Source organism: Euleptes europaea, chromosome 10, assembly GCF_029931775.1.
Source record: "Euleptes europaea isolate rEulEur1 chromosome 10, rEulEur1.hap1, whole genome shotgun sequence".
NCBI classification, from domain to species: Eukaryota; Metazoa; Chordata; class Lepidosauria; order Squamata; family Sphaerodactylidae; genus Euleptes; species Euleptes europaea.
The window spans coordinates 66027447-66052433 of record NC_079321.1 but is presented as its reverse complement, the minus strand read 5'-3'; the positions used below and the strand labels follow the sequence as shown (position 1 = coordinate 66052433).

The window sequence follows — 24987 nt, the reverse complement described above, 5'->3', positions numbered from 1 at the left end:
GTGACTTTACTGGAAGGTAATTATTTACACCTTTCAGGAACCTCTTATGGTGGGGTGCGAGAACAGGGAACCTGGGTCAGTGCCCACATGGAAAGATGATATGGTGGCGAAGTGTACCTTAATGAAGACAATGGAGAGGCCAGAATCTTTCAGGGGCAGTAAATAATCAAACACCCTTGAAAGAGAGCAATTTTCCAGCTGGATGCCCTTATCAGCCACCCAGTAAGAGAAACAAGTCCATTTAGTATTGTAGGACTGTCTCGTGGCAGGCTTTCTGAATGCAAATAGTGAATCTGCAACCCTGTCTGACCATTGATTTACAGCAATATGACCCATGAATTCAGGTGCAGAGGGCACATCGTGATGATGAACACTGCCCACTAGAAGATGATCCTCCTGCAGGGGGAGGGGGAGGAATATCCCCCTGGCTAGTTTCCACAGAAGGGGAAACCATGGATGTTTGGGCAAATAGGGAGTGGCCAGGATGACTGAGGCCTGATCTTGTTGGATCTTTGCCGTGGTCCTTCCCAGAAGAGGGAACGGGAGGAAAGTGTACATGAGCAGGCTTCTCCACTGGACCTGAAATGCATTCCCTATTGATTGGGTATCTGCTGCTTCCCTGGAGCAGAAGGTCGGAGATTTGATGTTCAGGGATGTTGCAAAGAAGTCCATAACAGGTATCCCATTGTGTAAAAATGGGTAGAAAATATTTGTCTCGTAGGGACCATTCATGTTGTTGGGAGGTATCCCAGCTTAGGACATCTGCAGCCATGTTCGATACACCTGCAACGTGGATAGCTGTAATGGACACTCAGTGGGCAATTGCCCACTCCCAGACCCCTACCGCCTCCTGACATAGGGCCAGGGACCCTGTGCCTCCTTGCTTGCAGAGGTAGTATTTTGTGGCAGTGTTTTGTTTTTTTTAAAGAATTTTTATTCTCATTTAATACCTCATACATGTATCACTACTCAGTTATAAAAATTAATAAATGTAAATTAAAGTCTAATAAAATTTCTAATACAAATAAAAATGACTTCCCCTTCACTTTCTTCTGTCTGAAAATAAATTGTAAATACTTTTGCTGACAGCATAATCCCCATCTATATAAAAAAATAATCCTTTTCCTGTTTTATCTAATACAAATCTTATGGTATCCTAGTTAGCCATTATACAAAATATATACATGGGATTAAATCAAAAATTATCCTTTAAGTTGATCCATCAGAGAATAATTTTCACAGTAAGTTCTCCACGCCTCCTTATCCCCAAAAAATTATAGATTATCGCTAGGTGTGTAAAAGAAGTATGTAATTTCCAACAAGATTCACCCATTCTTTATTTTAAGCATTAATATTCTAATCAATATCAATTATGATTCTCTTTCCATTTAAACCAGTCCCTTTAACCCATTCCCTTTAATCATATCACCAAGAAAGACCCAACTCTTTTATATTAGTTTCTTTGTTTGGAATTTCCAGCGTTTCCTTCTTGCCTCCAATAGCAATAGGCATCGGAAATCATCCTTGGAGGTCATTATTAAAGTCTCTTCTGCATACAGATGGTCTTCATAGTAGATCCAGGTTGTAGTCTGTTCCATCCCACGTTCAAGTAAAGGAATCTTGTCAGCTCGTTTTCTTGCTTATTAGGTCCTCCAAGCATAAGATTTCCTCAAGCAGGTTATAGAGACACAAATCCAAGTCCTTCACTGTCAAATCCATTGTTGGTAGCAGGATTATCGCACTTTGCTTATTGAAATTTCCCATTTCATCTGAGTGTTTCCTGTATTTTGTGATAGTGTTGGTGGCAACCAGGATGTTGGAGTCAGTGAGAAGCTCTGAAAAAGAAGTGAGAGCATATTTGACCGCTCTAACATGTTAATGTACAGATGTGACTCAGCTGGTGACCATCTTTCCTTTACTGACAGTTTTTGACAGAGGGGCCCCATCCCCCAAGGGAAGCATTTGTAAGTAGCTGGAAATCATGTGAGGAGATTCTAAATTTAATACCCATCAGAAAGTTGCTTTAATTCAGCTACCAACGTAGGGACCTAATCACAGCGCGAGGAATGGACAAGCGCCACTGGGTGTCCATGTTATTCTTAAATTTCCATATAAACCAATTTTGTAGTGGTCTGAGACGTAGCCTGATGTACGGAACCACTGCTGTGGTGGAATCCATCAGGCTTAGCAGTTTTTGGACCTTGACTGCTGGCTGGCACCTACATGCCAGAAAGCGAGTGACAAGGTGAGCGATCTCACCTTAGATTGAGGTAGAAAAGCCTTCCCTGACTCAGAGTCTAATACAGAGCCAATAAATTCTATGGAATAAGTGGGTTTTATCCTAGATACAGCATGATTCACAATCACGCCCAACTGTTGGAAGGTTTTGAGGGACCATAGCCACCTGGTCAGATAGAGCTGTAAAAGAATCCCCCACCAACAGCCAGTCGTCCAGGTAGGGGAAAATTGTGCACCCTTGTACTGTTAAATAGGCAACCACCTCCGATACACATTTGGGAAACACCCTAGGTGCAGTGGAAAGGCCAAAGGGCAGCACCGCATATTGGTAGTGTTGATCGTTACATGAAAACCTTAATTTTCTGCAGTGTGGGTGTATGGATATGTGGAAATATGTGTCCTTAAGGTAAAGGTCCGCAAACCAAGAACCCATCTGCAGGAGAGGCAAAATTTCAGGAATGGACAGCATCTGAAAGGTACGAGCTCTGATGTGTTATTCAAGGCCTCCGGGCCCAGAATGGTCCATTTCCCACCATATTTTTTGTCTACAAGTAGTGTGAATGAAAACTATGGTGTACTACTGATTGGGGCACTCTCACAATGGCACCTTTTCCCAGGAGGGAATCCACCTCAGCACACAACTGGGGCGGATCTGGTTCCCGAAGGGGAAGAGGAGAACCACATGGAGGAACAGTGTAGAATTCCAAAAAGAAACCTTTTTAATGATAGACAGATCCCAGTCATCATTTGAGATGGAACACCAATTAACAAAAAACAATCTTTCAAAGAAGGGAACATCGATATGTGAAGGTCGAGACCTTTTTATTGTAAAAGGAACGGTTCAGGGACCAACCACCTCTCCTCCCCCTTTGTTTGGGTTGGTACCTTTTAGCCTGTTGCTAGGGATAAAAGGGCTTCTTCTGCCCCTGTTGAGGGTAGCTATAGGACTGCTAATGACAGGGCCTATTCTGATAGCCCTGTTGTCTATAGGGGTATCTTTGTAGGAAGTGGATAGCGCCAATGGTCTTGGTGGTGATCCGATCCTTTTGGATATTATCTAGCCACTCATCTGTTTTTTCATTGAATAGCACCTTTCTGTCGAAGGGCATGTCTTCAACGGATGCTTTGGCATCCCTGAAAGGGTGGAAGAGCACAGCCAGGAGTGTCTGTGCAACACTACACTGGCAGCCACTGTTCTGCTGGCTGCATCTGCTACATGGCAGACTGTAGAAATCCAGTATTTGCCCAGCTTTGACCCTTCTGCCATGAGTATCTTTCCCACCTGGATCTTATCTTCAGGGAGGAAATCAAAGAGATGGGCAACCTGGTCCCACAAAAAACATTTGGTGGCGGTCCATAAGTGCCGCAAAATTGGCCACTCTCAATCCCAGGGCCCCAGCAGAATATATTTTTCAGCCCATGACATCCAATTTTCTGCACTCTTTATCAAGGGGGGCAGAATGATTTGTCCTCTGAGCTTTGGAAGCGAGGACCCTTGTTACGATGGAGTTTGGGACAGGGTGTTGGTAGAGGAACTTGGCCTCTTCCTGTTTGATCTTATATAGATTTTTGATCTTTTTGACCGATGGTACATTAAATGCCAGTGTCAACCAAAGGGTATTGGCAATTTGCCAAATACCCTTGACCCACAGAAATTGTACCAGGCCTGAGACAGTAGAAAAGAGAACACCAATGATGGGGTCATCTGGTATCGGGTCTGACGCGGTAACAGAGAGCCCAAGAGCCTTAGCTAGGTGGTTAAGCATTTCAGAATAGAGTTTTGTGTCCTCATTGGGGGGGACTGGTGATGGATCTCCCACGACATCATCAGGAGACAAGATGGAAGCAAGTCCAGATTCATAATACCTCCGACTCCAACTGTGAATCGAGGGTTTGACCTGGACACTTCGGCTCCATGGTCAACATCGAAGGCAAGTCCTTTTGATGTTGTTGCAGTGGATGATTGTGAGGGTAGGAGCAGCACAGCTCACACTGACTTTATTGGTGGTGATCGTACTGGCAGCAGCCCCAGGGTGGATGTGATCCCCACAGGGGGTATCCCCAATTGGTGTCATAGTCATATGGACACAGGGAAAGCTGTCAATGCAATTTGTGGTAAGCCTCATAAGCATCCTTGCTGTTGGAGTGTACCAGCAGCACTTCCATGACGTTTTCCTCCTCCAACGAAAACATCATTGATGGTGAAAGGGGTCTTAGTTTTGTCCATAGCCAGCGACTGTTGACTGAAGATGAAGATGAATGGTTTCAGGCTCAAGCCTCCAGATGAGGTGATTGAAGTGATGACCTGGATTCATATCCTCCCTGCACAGACACTGATGGGAGATCACATACAGATGTTGACATTGGAGGCCATTCTATTTGTGTGGCTGGTATGGATCTGATGCTAGGGGCTGATGGTTGGACTCAGGCAAGTATCAGACCTGCTAGGCATCGTATGGGAAACATCACCTTGGGTCACAGGTTCCTTTGGAGGCGATGGTGCCTTCAAAGTTGATGGGGCTGACAACCCACATGTTGCAGGTTTAGAGCCCTATTTCTTTGAGTGCTTGGAAGAGGAAGAATTCTACTTTTTCTTGGAAAATTCCACAGGAGGTTCAGAACGGGCTCTCTTCGAACCTGAAGGAGTACTCTTCACTTTGTGTGGCTGCAGTGGAGGCATGAACATGATCAATAGTGATTTCATCTTTTGGGGTCCCGATTCCATGGGGAACTTCATAGCCTGTTCCCATAATGCAAACTTCAACCTTAAATCGTGTTCCTGGTGCGCTTTGGGGGTAAACTGGGCACATGCCAGGCAAGTGGAAGGTAAAGTGCCCTTCCCCCAGACAGAGAAGGCAATCCTTATGGTCATCAATCTTTCCCATCTTAGTTCCTCAACTCTTACATTTTTTGAAGAGAGCCATCTGAAGACAAATTGATGAGGGACCGAGAGGAACAACAGTACGAGGATCGAAGAAATACTCGAAAAAACCATAGAAAGTCGACAAAGATAGACGAAGCAATCCAAGCATCCTCTAACCATGGCAGCAGAAAAGAAGTGAGGGAAGGATGTTCCCCTGCCCCTCTAAGGGTCCAAAAGGGCGGGAAGGACCGTTGACGGAGGGGAGAGCAATCCTTGTTGCTGGGTTAACTTTAAGAAGCTTTCCAGTAGGAATCTGCGGCTGGCCTGCGTATGCGCAGTTCCCATGTGGGACTGCACAGAGGTCATGAAGATGAAACCTTTGTTATTAAAATGAGCTTGCATAACACTATCTGATTTCTTTGCATTGATTAAAAATAGCATAAACTAACAGTTGATTAAGAGGATTAGCACTGACCAGGCTTTAAGCTTCCTGGGTCAGTCCAACTTTTGATTTGTATCCTGGGAACTTGCTGAAACAAGTGTGTTTTGTTGAGATACAAATATTCAATGAACTAGGCCAGGCTTGAAGTTGCCACAGATTCAATCTATCTAGGCATTCAAAAATCTAAGCAAGGCCAACATGTTTCCTCATTGCAAAAAGCAAACTTTTATTGAAGCATTATGATTTCTGGTACAGATATATTTTGTACATTTTAATTATTCATGTCTAACACCACAGAGAGAAGTTTTAACACCAAACATCACCCCCTCTTTTGTTCACCCTAGTGTTCATTAATACCCATTCAACAGCTTTCAATCTATGGCGCTTTTTTTCACCCGAATCTGCATTTTTAATAACATTTAGAATGGGACCTTCAGTTTGGCAGACCTCAAGCCAACAAGCAGTGCCATTCACATTGAGCACTTGTAGAGAACAAAAAGTATTTGAAACATTGGTCCTCAAAATCTAGAACACCCTGAACTTTCAGGTGCTACTTAGAAGCAAATTAGTAATTTTGATAGAAAAAATATGTTTAAAATAAAAAGTCAAGGTGTTCCAACTGCTCGATTTCCAACCAAGCAGATTTAGTAGTTTAGAAACACTAAAAAAGTGCATCATTTATGAATATAGAACAAAATATTGTTGTATTCAGAGAATCAAAAACATAGCAAGGACAAGAGTAAAATTTGTAACAGACTTGCTTGGTCTCACAACAGCTGAAATCCCAAATATTTGCAAGCATACTCGAATACACTCACTCCCAGAAGCTTGCATATATTAACTCCATACCCATGAAGTGAGTATTTAATGCCTATACCATTATATTGTTTTACCTAGCATTGTACTTCACTGTGTCTACCTTCCCCAGATTTTGCTTGCTGTAGCAAAAATCACTCAATTCCTTCCGTGTCATGTAAAAGGAACCACACATTAATTAGGAAGAAACACAGATGAAGCCACAATATTGTTAATATTCAGCTTAACTATCACATGCACAATGATGTCACATGAAATCACAGTGTGGAAGGACATATGGTGTTGGATTACTATGAAGTAACATTTGAGCCAGCATATACAATTACAATAAGAAGTGGCCACTAACCGTTTTGTGCAGTAGTTCAGAGTTTACCCAATCAATATAGCCAAGTTACACTAAGCAGCACCATCTTCTAGCAAGTTAGGTTCCGAAAGGCTGCAACTGTATTTGAAGTTTGTTGTGAAGTGCCTGGTGCAAACTCTGATGTGCCAGCCAAATCCATATTGTCAGTACACTTAAACAGCTGTTCAACAAACTTCCATCAGTTGCTGGGGATCGCTTTTCAGCAAAAGATTAACACTGAACAGAACTGTGATGGTTTTGGCCTAAATTTAAAGACAATCAAAATAACTTGTGACCAATTAGTAAGTTTCCAGAGGTGAACAGTTAGTGCATTAACTCAAGTATATTTTTCTCTTAGGTGGTTCTGGAAAGGTCTTACAGGTCTAAAGCAGTAACAAATTTTTATAAAACAAAAATACTGAAGTAGTCTATGTGTAAGTAGTCTTGTTCTAACAGTTTCAACACTTCTAACCACAAAAAAATTTGAGCCTGCCATTGAGTTATTAACTCAAACGATTTTTGAGCTATTCGTGTAGTATACTGTAACTTCAAGAGATTTCTTTTAAAGTTTTAAGTTACAGTATATATATTTTTAAAATAAGCAACAACTAAATGTTTCAGATAAGCAGGTTTAGGGGTACTTCTAATGAGGACGAAATCCTTGTCTGTGGGGAATTTTTGGTGATACTTGGAGAAAAACTATACAGCATGTAATCCTACTTGAATTGTTTTTACAAGTGTGGTAAAGTTTCATACAGCAAAATTTTTCTGCATGAATTTCAATTTCACAGCAAGAGTGAAATAGAATACCTAAACACAGAAGATAGCATTCATGCAATATATCTAAAATTTTGATATAATAATGCATACAATTGAAAATTATACTATGATTACATCTAGGGCTTTCTGCGACTACGAGGTGGAAATGAAAAATATGGCCCCTTGAATCATTAACTAGAAAGCAATCACCACCTCCTCTATGGGGTATCTTTTTGCGTTTTTTCTTCATTTCTATTAATCAACTCTGCTGTTTGTTCTTGGCAAAACTGGTAAAAACGAAGTTGTAGTCATTGAACTGAGCAATCTGACGATCTAGACGCTTAAAACCTTCAATCTTCTGGGCTGAAGAAAATACTGTGCGACATTTTGAACTCTAGAGGGAAAAGAAATGAGGCATTCTTAAAGTCTGAAACAAATTAAAACTGGCGTTACAACTGAAGCATTTGTTCCAATATTTCCAAGTATTAATCTGTTGCAGCGAGGAATCTCATAGCACCTTTTGAATGTTTACTGGGACTTTTGCAGGCCACAGCCCAGCTTGTCAGATGCATATGTATTCAAAAGTTTTCATATCCCACCTCATCTCCTTAGACTAACACTGTGACAACATGTTGCAAACAAAGCTCAATATGACAGACAAACCTCATCAATAGGATGAAAACACCACTGCCTGATCTCCCAAAACATTTTACTTTCCATCAAACACACTATGAAATGTAAAATGGTTTTATCACCCTTCAAGTGAAGGCCCTCTCCACACCCACTTTGGTACACCATTCCAAAGGATTATCATGAGTATACCAAAAGACTGGGGGGGGGGGAGAAAATACAAATTCTTACTTTAATCAGTGGTCTGAATAAGATCCAGCAAGAGATCTGTGGTGACAATGGGACTTTGTTTTTTTGTTCCAACAGACCAACATCTACTGCTCTAGAGAAGACGCACAATAGTAGCATTTGTGCAGAACTTCATCATTTAGTAGTATTTGGATTCCACTGCTAGATTTTACGGTTTTGAGTATGGTAATAAAAGAAGATTATTCTTTTAAACAGATAAGAAAACAAGTCTCCATTAACAATCTCCCCCAAACCTCCCAAAGTAATACAGATTATTTACCTGATTAACAAAGAGGGTTGTCACAAATTTTCCTGGTTTAAAAATATCTATGACCTTTCTAATTAGGTCATCATAGGATGTCTGACTTATGTTTGTTTCAAAACTAACATATGAAAACTCTGGTTCTGGAGTGATGTGAATAGTCCAATAAGTTCCCTGGAAAAAATAAAGGAACTCTGTTAGACATCTGAATACAGTATTAGTTTAAGATGTGACAAATGAGGAACAGCAAAAAACATGCTACTCACATCTGATTTCATCCCATTCATTGAATACCCACAAGGATTGAACATTGTAGCATCAATGACAGAACCTGTTATCAGGTCACGAATTCCACTCACCTAAAAGAACAATGTAGCTCTTAATAAATAAAATTCTTGTCTAGTTAATGGAAAAGAAAAGCTGTAAACTAATACACAGGATTAATTCTTAGCATCCAGTCTAATAGTCTATATGCACACACATTTTTCTAGTAGTGCCTATCTTTAAATATTAAGGCAGTTTCATGTGTTTGCATACCCAATTACCAACTAAATGTCCCCATTAACTTGTCTAGCGTAGTAAGCATATCTCCTTAATTTCTCCCACACATCAACAAGTGAGGTCAGACATGACACAGCTACTCTAAAAGCGGCAATAAGTAGCTTTATTTATTATACACTGCTGACAACTACTAGTTTGCTGACTCACGTATTCTACCTGAATTATTCACATCCCTTCTGAAATGGATTAAGATTAGAGGTCAGGTTTTTTTTACATTGTTAGTAGCTTCCTCCAGCTAAAACTACATGCCTCAAAACACTATTTCTTACACTAATGGTATTTTCTTCTGACCACCATATTTACATGAATAGAACACAAGGCAATCCTAAAGCATACCAAGGCTCATCTACAGCAATGATCATAATTCATGTAATTTGATTGAAATCCTTAAACATCTCAGCTCTTACAGAAAATGTTACTATCCCCCACTTTTCTTAGAGAGACGGGGAGGGGGGAAGAAAGAAACCAACAGTTATTATCATAGGGTAAAATAATAAATGTTTAATAATATTTTTTAATAAATTCAAAAGGGAAGGCATAAATGCAAGCTATTTTCTTCATCTAAGGCGCCACTTCTCATCAATCTAACCTGAACAGGTTAATATTATTGTGGTAGGAACAGTATTGAATAAATTCATTTGCTCTCTGAAGCACACTAAATTATGGATTGTGCAGGTCTATCAGTATGGAGCCAATGAGTAGATGGCCCAGCTTTTCAAAGGATTTGATTACTTTTTGGATTCTTGCACTTGGAATTCTGGTTATTCTGATTTCACAAATAACCATTTAGAACCAGTTAGTTATAGCCAGAATATTGTAAGTAAAAGAAGCTTTGCTGGTTTCCACTTCTTTCTGCACTCCCCCCAAAAAACTGCTCCTGCAGCCTGGTGGAGCCCTGGGCACAGTGTGGGTATCTTCACCCTTTCCGATCAGAGCTCTACTTGCCGTAGGCTACACTCAATCCAATGGCTTGTCAATAGCCTCTACAGATTTATGATTGTACACTATAAGCATTGCAATAGCCTGGGTCAATTCTGCTCCTTTAACAGCTGAAATTACAAACTTACACGAGTGACATCATTTGCAGTAACACCATCTTTCATGTAGAACTGGTCCATAACTACTGGGTCAAGCTCGCTCATCAGAATTTCCAGTGTTTGATCTGGCTGACTGATTACTCGACTCTCTGGAAAATCCAGAGTGTACAAGTACCTGTTTTAAATAAATACTATAATTATTCAGAAGTACTTGAAGTTAACAACTTACCATTTTATAATGACTTTCATGATATGCTTACAAGGTAGAAATTTATTCTAAAGATTTTAGAAAGAGAAGTAGAGGCGAATTTACCAGCAGTCAGAATTCATACGGCCCATGCAATAAGCTGCTCCATCTGTGAAAGACAAAAGACTAGTGGTAAATCACTGAACTACCATCTTTCTATCTGAAAGAAATTTAGTACTGCTTATGAAATTTATTACATAACCTATTATACAATTCACATCTCAGCCTGTAATAACTATAGTGAAACAAGGCTTCCTGTAGCAATAAGAGCCACTATGGCTTGAGGTATTCACCATAGTGAACAGTAAACAGCTCTGGCTATTCACAATAGCAGTAACAGGATTTTTTTACAGAAAAATAATCCACACACCATTTACTGTAGGCAAATCATGCTACGTATTGCACATTTCTTGCCTCCACTACATTTACATCCCCGCAACCCCCACCCTCAAAACATCCAATAGGGATAAACATAAAACCAGCTCAAAACCACTAGCAAAATATAGTTCTGCGTGTGTATACATAAACACCACATTTTTTTCTTTGACTAAAATTTTACATTAGTGGTACCTCAATTTCATTATAAAAACATAAGTGGAACCTCAATTTCTGTGGAGAACCTTGGAATGGAATCACATCTTTACTCTGCCACTGTCTTTGTTGCAGTGTCATCTCCAAGTGAACAGGCAATTTTAGCTAATTCCAATGATTACAGAACCCCTATAGTCAAACTATGGTCTACTAAAGGCAACTAATGTCAGTGGCTTTAAAAAGAGATTAGTGAAATTCATGGAAGTTACGTCCATAATTGCTATTAATCATGCTAACCAAATGGAATCTCAAGTTTAGAGGCAATATCTCTTAATAACAGTTGCTAAGGGTAAGAAGGGGAGGCTTTGGCCTCTGCTTGTTGGTTTTCTAGGATATCTGGCTCGCTGCTATGGGGAAAAAGGATTATGGGCTAGAGAATCTTCAGTGTGAACCAGCAGAGCTGCTCTTGTATTCTGGTACCATGGTAACACTGCAACAATAGCCTACATGCTAGCTCTTCTATACTATGGCTTGCATAAACTTCTTGAATTGTTTGAAGTCTTAATTTACAGGCTCTCTTAATAATCAAAAATCGATAAGAGATACTAACTTACTTGGAAATATTTCATTAAGGAACTCTACTTCTTCCTGGAAATTCCTGTGTGGGTACTCTTGGTGGGAAGGCTTCATAAAATTCTTACGTGAATAGAAGAAGCTCTGAAGAATGAGAAAATTCAAATGAAATATGCAGCTTTTCTAAATGGTTCCACATAATGTAACAGTTTTGGGGGGGAGGGCACTGAGGAGAAAGAAGAGTGATCCTGTTTACCTATTCATATAGTTTACAGAATTATTCTCCTGCACACTACTATCATCAGTACTAAGTACAATCTGGAGACATCCTGGTTTCCCTGATTTGATGATACTGGATTAACTACTTAACCACTATGCAGCTTTGAAATACTAAGTTTATTCAGGACTGATATTTGTACAAAATGTGATTTATATCCAAGGATACGTACATGCACTTGTTTCTTCTGAACATGGATTTAGGTGCACACAAATAGCCTGCCATCATGACAATGAAGTCATGAGTGTTTTATTTATCAACAGTAAACTGGAATCACTGTATTTCTAGAGGGAAGTAGCCCAAGGGACGTGCCCCCAGACTCCCACTCCATCTAGTGCACGTTCTTTAGTGCAAAGTGTGATGCCAGGCATAGATAGGGGATGACATCATATCTGTTACAACAGCTATCTAAGAACCTGATATTGTCATTATAGAGATGGTTCTCTTCCCTTGTCTCCATCCTATTATCCTCATCACCACTATAATGATGCATTAAAATGGTCATGTTCTCCATAAGGCAGGCATCTATATTTTTTCTTTTAAAGGGCAACTTTGGACACTTTCAGTTCATATCTGTCTCCACTCCTGTAACTCAATTATTTAGTCTAGTAGTTATCAAGCTGCCTTCACATCTATCTGCTAATATGGCCAGTTTTTGCTGCTCTCTGTAAGTAGCTGGCATCCTACCATTCCTTAGGGGCTGTAGTAGTAGTAATGGCTTGTGATGTGGCAACAGCTGGTGAGACTCTTCCCCTACACCCCCCAAGTACTCTGAAGTTGCAGTAGCTGCAAAAACTGAATCCTTCTGTTCTCTCCTCACAAGACAGAGGGATCGTAGCTTGGATTCTACTGATTAATTGTATCCACAGTGGTGCTTTGCTCTGGCACAAGCAGTCTTCTTTGACACAAGAGGCTCTTTAAGGTGGCACAGGCAAGATGGGGAGGAGTGTCACTGGTTACAAGATAACCACAAGTAACCACAAGTGTCAATGACACTTAGACAATCTCAATCCATACATTCGTTAGCCATTGGGAGGGAGGTGGGAGAAAAAAGTAAATTATAACCACTTGCAAGAATCTTCTTAGCTTTCAGACAGCAGCTGAAGCATTAACTATCTTGGAAAAAGATAGTTTGTACTCCTGAATTTTTCAATCAATATGTTAATATGGAGAACCATCATTTAGTGTCTGCCAGGATCTTACACAATAACTACATTAGAAAACTTAATTTCTAATGGAGGAGAGAAAAACAATGTAAGCCACTTTGGGTCCCCATTGGGGAGAAAGATGGCACACAAATGAATTAAATAAATAATGGGATAATCTGGAAAGTCATGAGAAGATAAAGCCAATTCAATTTTAATACTCTAGGCAGCTATTCCTCAAATAAGCAGACCACTATACTTACAACCAACATATAACAGCCAAAGTTGCAAAAATGCATACGTATCACAACAGCACATGACATTTTGGTATCTTACCTGAATAGAGTCAAACCCACAGTATTCTCTAGCAAGCTCTAACAGGGGAACCAGTGCCTGCAGTAAGAGGGTGGTACCACATGTCTTCAAAATGAAACGTCTCTTGGAGACAAACATGCTACTCTCACTGAAAAACAAATTATGCAAGTACATTGTTAACACTGATTACCTAGGTGGCTTTAGGAGAGTCAATTTTATTTTATGCCAAATGTTACTACATTAAAATGAGAGGAAAACACAGGGGCTCACAAATAAAATAGAAAATGAAGTCATATTTGGTTGTGGGGGCAGGGGGGGCAAAGAAGCCATTTGGTCTCATGCTAATTCTGTCTTCTTCAAAGCTCAGCAGCACAGCAAGAGAAACCCTCACTTCTCTCTTGTTACTGAGAGTGAAGGAATCAAATGTGCTCCCAAGCAAAGGGAACTGACAAGGCCTTGAAATAACATCTAGATCATCTCAGTAGCAACTAACTTTGCAGATGATGTCTTGAGACTGTACTCAGAAATCTGACCAATCTCAGCTTAATTGCAGCTTTGGCACAAACACAGCTCATTTCTGTGCTCACACTCTCCCCCTTGCCAGGAGAGTGGGAGCTTTCCTGACCTGAGGCAAAGCCATTCCATAAGGTAGGGGCCACAATGGAGAAGGCATGTGTACAGGCAGTCGTTGATTTTGCCCATTTGCAGGTTGACTCCTGCAGAAGGCCCTGCTGATGTGGCAAAACAGAGGTGGCATTACAGATATGAGGATCCATGAACTGCTTTGTATGTGATAGCCAATACCTTAAATTGAGCCTGATAACTGATGGGCAGCCAGTGGAGTGACTGCAGAAAGGGAGTAATTTGCATGCTCCATCTAGCTCCAGACAATAACTGGGCTGTGGCATTCTCCACCAACTAGAGTCCAAGTTGATGTTGAGGGGAGACCAATGTGCAGCACATTACAGTAGTCTAGTCTTTCTTTTCTTTTTTTGCATTTTACCTAAAGCATCTTTAATAACCATCCAGTTATTGAGATCTAAATATGTACTCCCAAATTATGCAACACTTTGCTTGTGCGAACGGATTTGGATTGCCTGAGAAAAATGTTCTCTCCCTTCAACAGGGACTATATTCTGCTCTATAATAACAAAGCTCTGTGGAGGGAACTTATCCTTTCACCAAGGAGGAGACATGGGCTGAGGGTTTTGCAGACAGGACATCGTCACAGCAGAGAGACAGCATAAAGCTGCTCATCATCTGTTTTGGTCTCTTCTGAGCTCCTCGAGTTGGCAAAACTGATAAATGACCAGTAAACATAGGGGAACAGTTGCTGGACATCAAAAAGATCACAGAGGATGTTGTGGCACACATAAATTGAATAAACCTGGCCTCTCCAGGAAGCATGCCAAGAAGAGTCTACAGACTCAGAATAGAATAGCCTTGAAGAGTAGTAAAAAGAACACAAAGTGGTAACGACTATATGGCCTTGTGTAGATTACAAAACCATCGAACCCATTATCAATAGATACAATTTGTTGAGGCCCAGGTGTAGAAGTGTCTGAGAAGTGCAAGAATGTCCAACTTCACAGAAGTGAAGATATGATTCAAGGATGGGAGTATGGGTGGAGGGCCAAAAGATATTTGTATGTACAAGAAAATTATAATTATTTTTAGATAGACTTTGTTAAGATAAAAAGTAGCAAGAATGAACTAACATTCTGTATATATTCTAATAAGTTAGTAAAGATAACCTTGTATGGGGTTTGAAGTTAAACTCTTATGGATTCATGTAATTGCTCTTCTTTAATTATCTATGTAACCATGATGGATGAATGTTATGTTTTGTGGTTTTAGTCTATGTTAAGAATGCAATCATAAATATGGTTTAATAAACAAGCTTAGAATGGAAGCATACTCTCGAATAGTATTTACTATATACTATACCTAGAACAAGCCTAAGGAATTATTGAAGTGTGCCTCTGGCTAGGAGTTAAATAAACTGGTATAGGAAAGCTAACTAGATGCCTAGGGTTTCTTAAGTGAACACCTATACCTCTATCAGGCCTGAGCAGAGTCATCCATAACAACAGCCTTATTATACTTGCCATTTCAACAACTTTTCTTTTATTGCAATAGCTTACTGAGTTCTATGATCTTTACTAGCTAGTTACAGCCAGTTTAGTTACAGCTACTTTACTAGCTAGTTACAGCCAATTTAGATGCAAAGGCGAGATTTTGTCCCTCTGTACATTACTTTGTGCTTGCACAGAATACATTACATAAAACTTTATTTAAACCTTTAAAGTGTTTTTACCTGAGTACATAAGCTTCCTGCTTGTCAGTTTTTGTCACACTAATGATCAAACAATGCACATTCTCCAAAAGTTTGTCCCATTCAAACCTGTTAAAAAAAAAGTCTAGCATTAGCTCTTTTCCGATCAAGCACAGTATATCCAACAGTAAGCAAGTCACTATTATTTCTGAAATAAAATCATAAAAGTGAACAGCCAAATCTAAAGTTGCAATATCCAGATATACGTTTCCCTTCCTATTTAATAGAACTGGCTTACCTGCTCAAGGCTTGAGCAAAGCTCTCCTGTCTGCACTCCCAAGGAGGGCAAAAGGTGAATTGTTCCAATTCCACCATCCCACTGCAAACCCTTCAAATATATTCTGCACAATTAAATAGCTTTAAGGGAATACAAGGAGCTGCAACAGCAAAGATCCTTTACTCATTATCTGACTCTAACCCATTTAAAAGCAATGCAATTACTGGCTTCATCATGGCTTACTTATAAATTTAGTTATGATTTTTCAAATTCTCTCTTCAGTGAACAATTTCAGGTCTTGCATGTTGCTAAGCAAGACAATTAGTTGTATGTTTTTGCGAACTGTCTTGGGCACCCAAACTACTGAACAGCCAACATTAACACTATGTATAGAAGTCATCTAATGCTTCTGGAGTTAATATTATCTGTTACTGAGGGAAGAGGAAAGGTTGAAAGATTTGTAGCATGGCAACACATTTCCTACCACCCTGCCCTGTGACACTATATAACACAGGGGGAGCTTTCAAAGCTTTATAGACCTAGTCACTTTTCAAGATACCTCCCCACAATACCATAGACAAGAACACTTCAGTAATAGACTTAGGCTTGGATCCAGCAATGCAAAGGCAGAAACATAAATGGACTTTTCTTGCATTTCCACTTGTGCAAGAGCTCTAGCGCAACCAGGAATGTTGCACTGGATCTAACCCTAAGCCCGTACCACCCACTCCTTATATCGGAGATTAACTGAAATTCTGATTTGTCAGTTGTGTGTGTGTGTTAAGTGCAGTCAAGTCACTTCTGACTCATGGCGACCCTATGAATGAAAGTCCTCCAAAATGTCCTATCTTTGACAGCCTTGCTCAGATCTTGCAAATTGAAGGCTGTGGCTTCCTTTATGGAGTCAATCCATATCTTGTTGGGTCTTCCTCTTTTCCTGCTGCCCTCAACTTTTCCTAGCATGACTGTCTTTTCCAGTGACTCTTGTTGTCTCATGATTTGTCAGTTAGTCCATTGGTATTTTAAAAATGAAAACAATGCTTAAGCAAATACAGACATCATGCAGGCAAATGGCATCTTACTAGCTGTATGAACCGAGAGGTAGAAAGATTTGGAATTGTGATGCAGCAGCAATTAGGATACTGTGCTGAGCATTATTATTTAGACAGGCAATTAAATCATATGATATCAACATTTTTATTATGAGCCAAAGTGAGCTTCACTGTATTATAGACAACCTATACGGTAGTGAAAAAAACAAAACAGACCTTCAGACCTTGTATTTACAAGCAGTTTACATATTTGAATTGTATTCCCAATGCTCTGTTATCTACTCTTATCTAATTACCAGAACACAGTCAGACAAATATATTTTTTATTCCTGACATGTATTTTAAATGCAGCAATGAGGCATTTACGAATGTGTGATTTTTGTAATTTCCCTTCTTGTGGCCGCTCCCTGTGCTGCATCCCACTCTATTCCTGAGCCCCACAACCATCAGGAAGTTTTTCAGGGGGAAACAGGAGGCTGCAAGGGAAGGTGGAAGAAGTCACTGTGAGAATTCGATTCAGAGTTCACTGGATCCACCTTGTGTTTTAGAACAGAGTTGTAAAGAGATTTTCTCTTTCCCCAAGCTACTGCCACAACTGCTTCTCTACGAACTAGGTTTCCAGCAAAACAGAAAATGTGATCCAGACTAGAGAGAGATTCCTAACATTCATGTTAGAAACTAAGCTAATTTAGGGTTCTCTGTAAGGCACAAAATTATCGTCCAGACAAGGAGAGATGTGCAATATCCCAATTCAGATCAGATTCAATTTAACTGACAAACTAGCTTCAGGTCTGTGCTGTGAAGATAGCAAGGTGAAGTGTTGATTGCCCAGGAGTTTAATGGAAAAGATGTTACACTGTTAAATACCATTTAACCCACTCTCCCATGATTCCACGTGGTAGATCTGTATGGAAATCACCTATCTTATCACTTATGACAGATTGACCCCCTGTCTCATCAATGACTCTAAAAGGAGGATAGGCTGTGTTGGAAGAAAGCATTCTTCCATCTACACATCCTATTACTGCAGAAAGGAAAAAAGAACATATCTATATTTACCACCAACTAAGGATGGACAGCTCCACTCTACCAGAGACCACAAGGGTATATTGTATAAAAGTCTATTCACATCCTGAGTTCCTTGTGATCTCTTCCTGCTATATAATGCCCAATGGCCAACCCACACAGATCCCAGGAAGTGGAGCCAAAGTGGCATTTGTTGATTAAGTAAAATTGCCATTCTCAGGGACCTTCAACTTTTGGTTAGCATCAGCAGCCAACATTTTTGCTCACTAATAATTCTGCACATATCTTGAGAGAGAAGGACCTTCCTTGTGATACCACCCTGAGCTTCAGAGGCCCTCTAAATTCCAGCTAAGAATCTCCAGCTATGGAGATGATTTTCTAGCTTGGGGGCGGGCACTTCTCCCCATCAAGCCAAGCCTCAAATACACTCAGAAAGCAGCAAGAAAACTCACTGCTTCAAAACTTTGTCAAAGCTCAGAATGTTACAAGGGAGAAGCTACAGGATCCCATGTTCGACAGAAAGGTGGATGTTCTCACTAATTTATGGAGCCTTGACCTAGCTCCTGACCCCTTTCTTGACAAATGTAGAGGGTTTTTTTAAAAAAATTCAATTTAGGTCTACCATATTATCTGTAGCAACAGTGAGCTAATGGAAGCATCACAAGGTAACAGCAGTTAGCAGTAACCACAGAACCACTGACCAAGTTCTGCTCTTCTACTTTTTACCATGCCAATATTCTATCTGCACATGTTCATATTCAGGCAAGGCTGGAGACATACTATGGCTAATAAGCTATTATTGTCCAATCACCATATTCATTGTACAGCAAGACTACCTACATACCAACATTCCAGTTTCATTTATGTAATCTAGGATGAATACAGTCGACTATTTACCAAGGAGCCCTGTGGTGCAGTATGGTAAGCTGCAGTTCTGCAGTCCAAGCTCTGCCCACGACCTGAGTTCGATCCCAACAGAAGCTGGTTTCTGGTAGCCGGCTCAAGATTGACTCAGCCTTCCATCCTTCCGAGGTCGGTAAAATGATTACCCAGTTTGCTGGGGGTAAAGGGAAGATGACTGGGGAAGGCACTGGCAAACCACCCCATAAATAAAGTCTGCCTAGTAAATGTCGAGATGTGACGTCACCCCATGGGTCAGGAATGACCTGGTGCTTGCACAGGGGACCTTTACCTTTATAACACACCTTATTGGGTCTGACCATTTAATACTCCAGTCCTCTGTAATGTCTTGCCAAGTGAACAGAACTCCAGAGGAACAATGTTTAAACATGGGGTATTCAGTCATTAGAGCTCCTTATGTACTTGCCTTTCTATGGTGCTCCAATTGTGACATGAACACAGGCAATATGCCAAGCATAATTAATTTTTGGGCAAGGAAGCTAATGCCATTATGAAAGCAAAGGAATCAACTTGTTAATGGTTGCTACAGTATGCCTCGTCAACCTCTTATAGCCATTATTTTCAAAATTATCAGAGCAGGTATTAAAAATAAAGCTGAGAACAGTGCATTATGTGAGTTTTTTATTAGTATTGGCAGACTAAGATGTCAGATTATATTTAAGAGTTCTTTGAACCTCTAACATATTTAGAGTTCCTTTCTCTCAAGGGCAAAAAAACAGACCTTAAAGTTTAAGCAGCAATCCAAAGTCTTAGGTATTTATTAGTAACAATGCATTTTATGCAGTTTAAGAATCCCCTTCAACATGTCATCCAGGATTTTTTTCTAATATTAGATAGATTCCATGTTTGAGAAACCAACTCAACCAAATCAACTCAAACCAACAGAAAATAATGAAGATGTGTGTTGGGAAGGATAGCTGGTGCATGTTGGGCATACAAGGGTATTTGTCAGACATGATCAAGATACCACATAGTTGTTCATGAAGAACTCTGCATACTATCAGGGATACTCTTTACATATTAGTCCTGCATGTTCTATTTACTATGTAAATTTCATCTGAGAGTAGCATATACTCATGTTTCTAAGTTAAGGTCTGTCTTAAGAAGAAAGGAGTCCTGTGGTTTAAAATCCTCTGCCACCTCTTGGGATCTCTAGCTTGATGCAACTACGTGACTTCACATTGTTCAATGGTCCACCACCACAGGAAACACCTTAAATGTATTACTGCCTATTGGTCTGTCATTGTCAATGCTGATGATATTGTGGGTGCATATACACAAAAGGTCTGGAGGCTGGCTTCAAAACAAGATGTTAGCTGTATCACTGGGGTCTGCATAATGCATGTAGTTTTCCATGAATGCCCAGTTCTCATAGCTTGCATTGAGAACAAGGAAGCTGAAATACTTGAGGTATCCCTTCATTAGTGAAGCTCTCATCCTGTATTACAGATATCTCAATACATCAAGATACTAAGCCACAATACAACAGAATTTCAGTATTAGTAAAAGAGCAAGTCTCTCATCCCTTAGCGTGAAATGAGAAGAGAACTAGGCAAGTCTGTTCAATCCATGAAGCTCAGTGAGGTGGAGGAAGAGAAACTGCATAACCCTTTCAGCTAGGTGTTGACAGCTGATAAATTCAGTAATGCAAATCCACACAAACAAGGTCAAACACTGACATTCCTCCTGACCATTTTGGCAGACAAAGGGAACAACTTGCTGTTGCTAGTTTGCTTCCATAACAGTAACTTGTCTAATCTATATGAGTCACAAGGTACCTTACAACCTTGTGTTTTAAACAAACATCCATAGGTTCAAGTTGTAAGGATGGAATTCTATTCATACATCTGAGTCAGCCCAAAGTGAGAACAGAAATATTCTTCCTCTTTTAAAAGTAGAAGCCCATGGGTTTCCTGCATGGGCAGCACTGTTTCTATATAGCCAAGTCTCACATGTGCGGACATTTAAAACTAAATAGTTTTAAATACACCCCCCAACAGGTTTTTCTGCAGACTTGGGGGGCCTCCTGGGTCTGCAGGGGGAAAAAGAAACATGGGGGTGTAATCCCAATTTTTAAAAAAGGGTTGTATGCACATGTGCAGGCAACGCTCTTCAGCCACTGCCAGCCTGGAGCAGCACCAGGCAAGCTGGCAGCAGAGCGGAGCAGACCTGGAGCTGCGATGGGGGTGGAAAAATGGGATTCCCCCCTGCGAGTTTCACGGGCTCCCACTTGTATAAGCTTAAACCCTTACTTAAAATGGAGCTATCACATGAAAGCAGCAGTATAAGAGACAATCCGTTAGCTTAAAGCCTTCCCATTTTGCCACCACAGCAGCAACACTGAGATGTGGGGTGGTTTCTACTGTATTTTTTCTGTCCAATGAACTACTATCATTGTCAAAGTTAGGCAAATCTGGCAGCATTTTCAACACTAATTTTTCAAGTGATCGTCGCTAGAAATTGCATCAGAGAATATGTGGTTTATTTATATGTAAAGGAGGCACTAAAGCCACATCTATATTTTAGGAGATCAAGTAGTTTACCTGACTGGCTTATGTTTCTTCATGTGTTAGAAGACATATTGGAATCACTAATCTGATGTAGAGTTTATAACCAATGCAATGGATGCTATGAAATGTAATAATGAAACAAAGCAGCCAGTGTCCCCTCTGTGGAAAAGGTAAATTCTTTATAAATAGATGAATGGACAACTATGTCTAGAGAACATGATGTCATTCTTGACTGCAATAAAATTTCTGAGTTTTCAGTGTCTTTGTTTTCTTTTCTTTTAAAAAGTAGAAAGGAAGTTCATACTATAACATCTTTCAATCCAAGAAAAAAAAATAACGGACACATTTAAAGAACACATGATTATGCTTATTCTTCAAAACAAGGATTTCTTCAACTAATTATAGGTAACAACATGAGCACTTAAAAACATTTTTTAACTAAACATAAAAACAAAAATACTAAATTAAACCATACTCTTTAGGGAATCAGAATTTACTCAAATTCAAATTTTCCTGGCAAATCCACACCACTGGTGATATTGTTAAGAAAAAAGGCAGAAAGGTTTGCTGTAGAGATCTGCAAACTAAACTCTTTGGACATTCCAATTCATTTATGTTAAACAGACAAAAAAAGGCGCCTTAAAGCAGTTAACTCCAGCTCTGTATTGCCCAATCTGTGCTTCAGGCTTCCAACTACACATTGGTCAGATGCAAGGTCTTCATTTTACTTCAGTTCATTTCTTCCACCTAAATAGCCAATAGTACCAGTAACTTGTCACTGCAGTTGTGGGGGCAGGCAAGAGGTATCTTCCAGACACGAGGTATCTTCCAGACACAAGATAATGCACTTATATGGTAAAACCCATTTGATCGTAACTGGGGGGACGGACTGAAATCCACAATATAACACATGTGATCACAACTGTTGTATTTTTAGAAGCAATGTTCATAGTGTATTGATGCCCTTTCCTTAAGTATTACTTCAATAAGCTCATTTCCTCTCAACACACCTAAAATGTTCATTCCTACACCAAGAGGAACTCAAAAACCAGAAATGGGAACAAACAATTCAGTTATGTGAACTATTCAGAGTGCTTCTTGCAACAGCCCTCACTCACTACTGTCCCCTCCTTTCAATTCCAGAGGTTCAGACTGAACTCACTTTTCTATTCTGGCCCTTAAGCTTAGTAATGTCCGCTTCTCCAAAGAATCACTCAAGCCAGATTGCCCTTCTAGTACACAGAGCAAGGGAGATGCAAGCATGCCTACATCTGAGTCTGTATAAGGTTCAGCCCTTCCCCCCACCACTCCGTTGGCTGAGCTGGCGCTTTCTCCACATTCCTGAAATGCCCACTGGATGACAGCCCCAGGCTCGGCCCTTCCACAGCACAGCAATTTCATTGGCTTGAACTTGTCAATGGGGAAGGAGAGGCCACCCTATCTGGGGGGTGAGGCAGAAGCGTCACATGTGATCCCTGTGGCAGCCACATTTTTTTTTAAACATAGAAGGGACTTCTTTCACGCGGCATCCGTGCCAAGAACGACAGGAGCCAATGGCTCAAATAGGGGACTCGAACCGTGGTCTCTGCACATGTTCTCCTCACCGAAACTACCCTATGAGGCCCAGAACGGCGCTCCAGCCTTAGAAGCTAAACATAACCCCTTGAACACCTCTGGGCACTTGCTGAATGAAGTAAGCCCCATTAAAGCTCCCTTCTGCAGGTAACTAAGGGCAAAAACGCATGGTCGCTTCATCCTCCTTTAATCCCTGTTTCAGCCAGGATCGAACGCATGCGTTTCACCTAATGTGCGTTCGATCCTGGCTAAAACAGGGATTAAAGGAGGATAAAGTGACCATGCGTTTTCATCCTAAATCAACCCGATTCGGTTCTCCGCAAAGCCAAATTTTACAGTGGCCAGCGTGGTGTGGTGGTTAACAGCGGCGGACTCGGATCTGGAGAACCAGGTTTGATTCCCCACTCCTCCACAGGAAGCCAGCTGGGTGACCTTGGGCTAGTCACAGCTCCCTTGGAGCTCTCTCAGCCCCACCTACCTCACTGGGTGTCTGTTGTGGGGAGGGGAAGGGAACTGTAAGCCGGTTTGATTCTGCCTTAAGTGGTAGAGAAAGTCGGCCTGGAAAAGCCAACTCTCCTCCTGCTCTCCCGCAGAACTCGACCCGACGATTCCGCGGTCGACCACGGGGAAACCAGCCGCAGGCCCAAACCACCCGCGCGTTCCCACGCTGAGATCTCGGGCCAGCAGGGCCTCGCTGGAGAGGTGAGCCGGCCCCGTCGCGCGTTAACGCGCGACGGGGCCGGCTCACCTGGGCAGGAGCGTCACCTCTCCAGCGAGGCCCTGCTGGCCCGAGATCGCAGCTCCGGGCCTCCGAGCCCCCCCCCCCTCCCAGAGGCCTCTCCCACGTGTCGCCAGCCAAGGGCCGCGGCGACTCCAGGCGGGCGGCAACGGCCTGCCGCCTACCCGCGCCCCGGCCGAGGGGAGGCAAGAGGAGCCCCGAGGAAGGAGGAGGCAGAGACCGGCCGGCGAAAGCCCCCCGTTGTCTGCCACCACCCTCCGCGCCGAGGCAACCCGGCGCGGGCCCCAAAGAGCGCGACGCGGCCGAGGCCTCCTCGTGTTTTTTTTGTCACGGGGAGGGAGCGGGGGAGCGGGCCCGCCTCGGCAAGCCCGAAAACCGCCCTCGCCCCTTAACCCCTTCCCCGCCAAGGGCTCGGGCCTGCCCGGGACGCGAACCCGAGGCCTGCCGCCTCGCGGCCAGGCCCGCGCCCAGCCACGCAGGGACGCCGGCGACCGTTGGCGACCGTTGGCGGACGGTTCCTCCTCTCCCCCCAGCAACGGCCGAGGGAGCCGCGCGCGCCCCCCCCCCCACCACGCGGAGCGGCAGGAATCCTCCCTCCACACCTGGCCGGAGGACAGCCCGGCCCCATTACGCCGCTCTGAATGGAGCCGCCGCCATGCACGCGCCCTTCTTCTCTACCGGCCATTGGCCTGCTCGCTTCCCGCCTCGCGGTGCCGGCGCCGCGCTGACCCACCGCCGCGCACGTTAGGCCCCCCGCTTCCCTCGGCCGTCCCCCCTCCCCTCTCCCCGCCCTCCCCTCCCCACCCCCTCGCCCGCCCGGCCTCTGCCTCCCGACCAACCTGGGGATGGTGCGGAGGTCGCCGGACCCCTTGCTCGGGTGCGGCTCCTGCTGCGAGGGCTGCTGCCGGGCGAACCACACCTCCAGGAGCTTCTCGGTCCCTTCGAAGAAGTGTGCACCGTTCTCCTCCATCATGGTGAGACAAAACTCCGCAAAACCAACAACCACAGAAATTAACGGCGGGCACCCCCCCCCCCCGGCCGAACTGCCGCCGCCGCCGCCGCCGCCTTCCTTCTCCTCACCGACGCACCGGCTACGGCTGGTCCGCTCCCGGCCGCTGTTTTCCGGGGCCGCCTCGCAGCCCGTCCGGGCAAGGCTTCACCTTTGACGGGGTAGCAATCTTATATTAAGCTTTTAAAAAAAAACAAAAAAAAAACACCAGCGAGCGGTTGCGGGAAAGGCAACGGATTGTTACAGAGTCCTTTCGCGGGGGGGGGGGAAGGAAGGTGGACGCGGGGCGTGCAGGCGATGCGGTTCGGTTCCTTGTATTCCGTGTGTTCCCCTGTT

The 24987-nt window shown here is 42.3% G+C and overlaps 1 protein-coding gene across 1 annotated transcript; it reads right to left on the bottom strand.

The window, feature by feature from the left end:
- Positions 1-7342: 7342 nt before the first annotated feature.
- On the bottom strand, positions 7343-24670 carry AMD1 (adenosylmethionine decarboxylase 1). The gene is made up of 9 exons (XM_056856933.1): positions 24482-24670; positions 15585-15671; positions 13289-13415; positions 11572-11674; positions 10493-10535; positions 10210-10354; positions 8848-8940; positions 8600-8755; positions 7343-7855 (listed from the first exon to the last, which is right to left on the bottom strand). Exons 1-9 carry the CDS (start codon positions 24613-24615, stop codon positions 7721-7723), a joined length of 1023 nt encoding a protein of 340 aa, XP_056712911.1. The 5' UTR covers positions 24616-24670; the 3' UTR covers positions 7343-7720.
- Between the last annotated feature and the right edge of the window lie 317 nt (positions 24671-24987).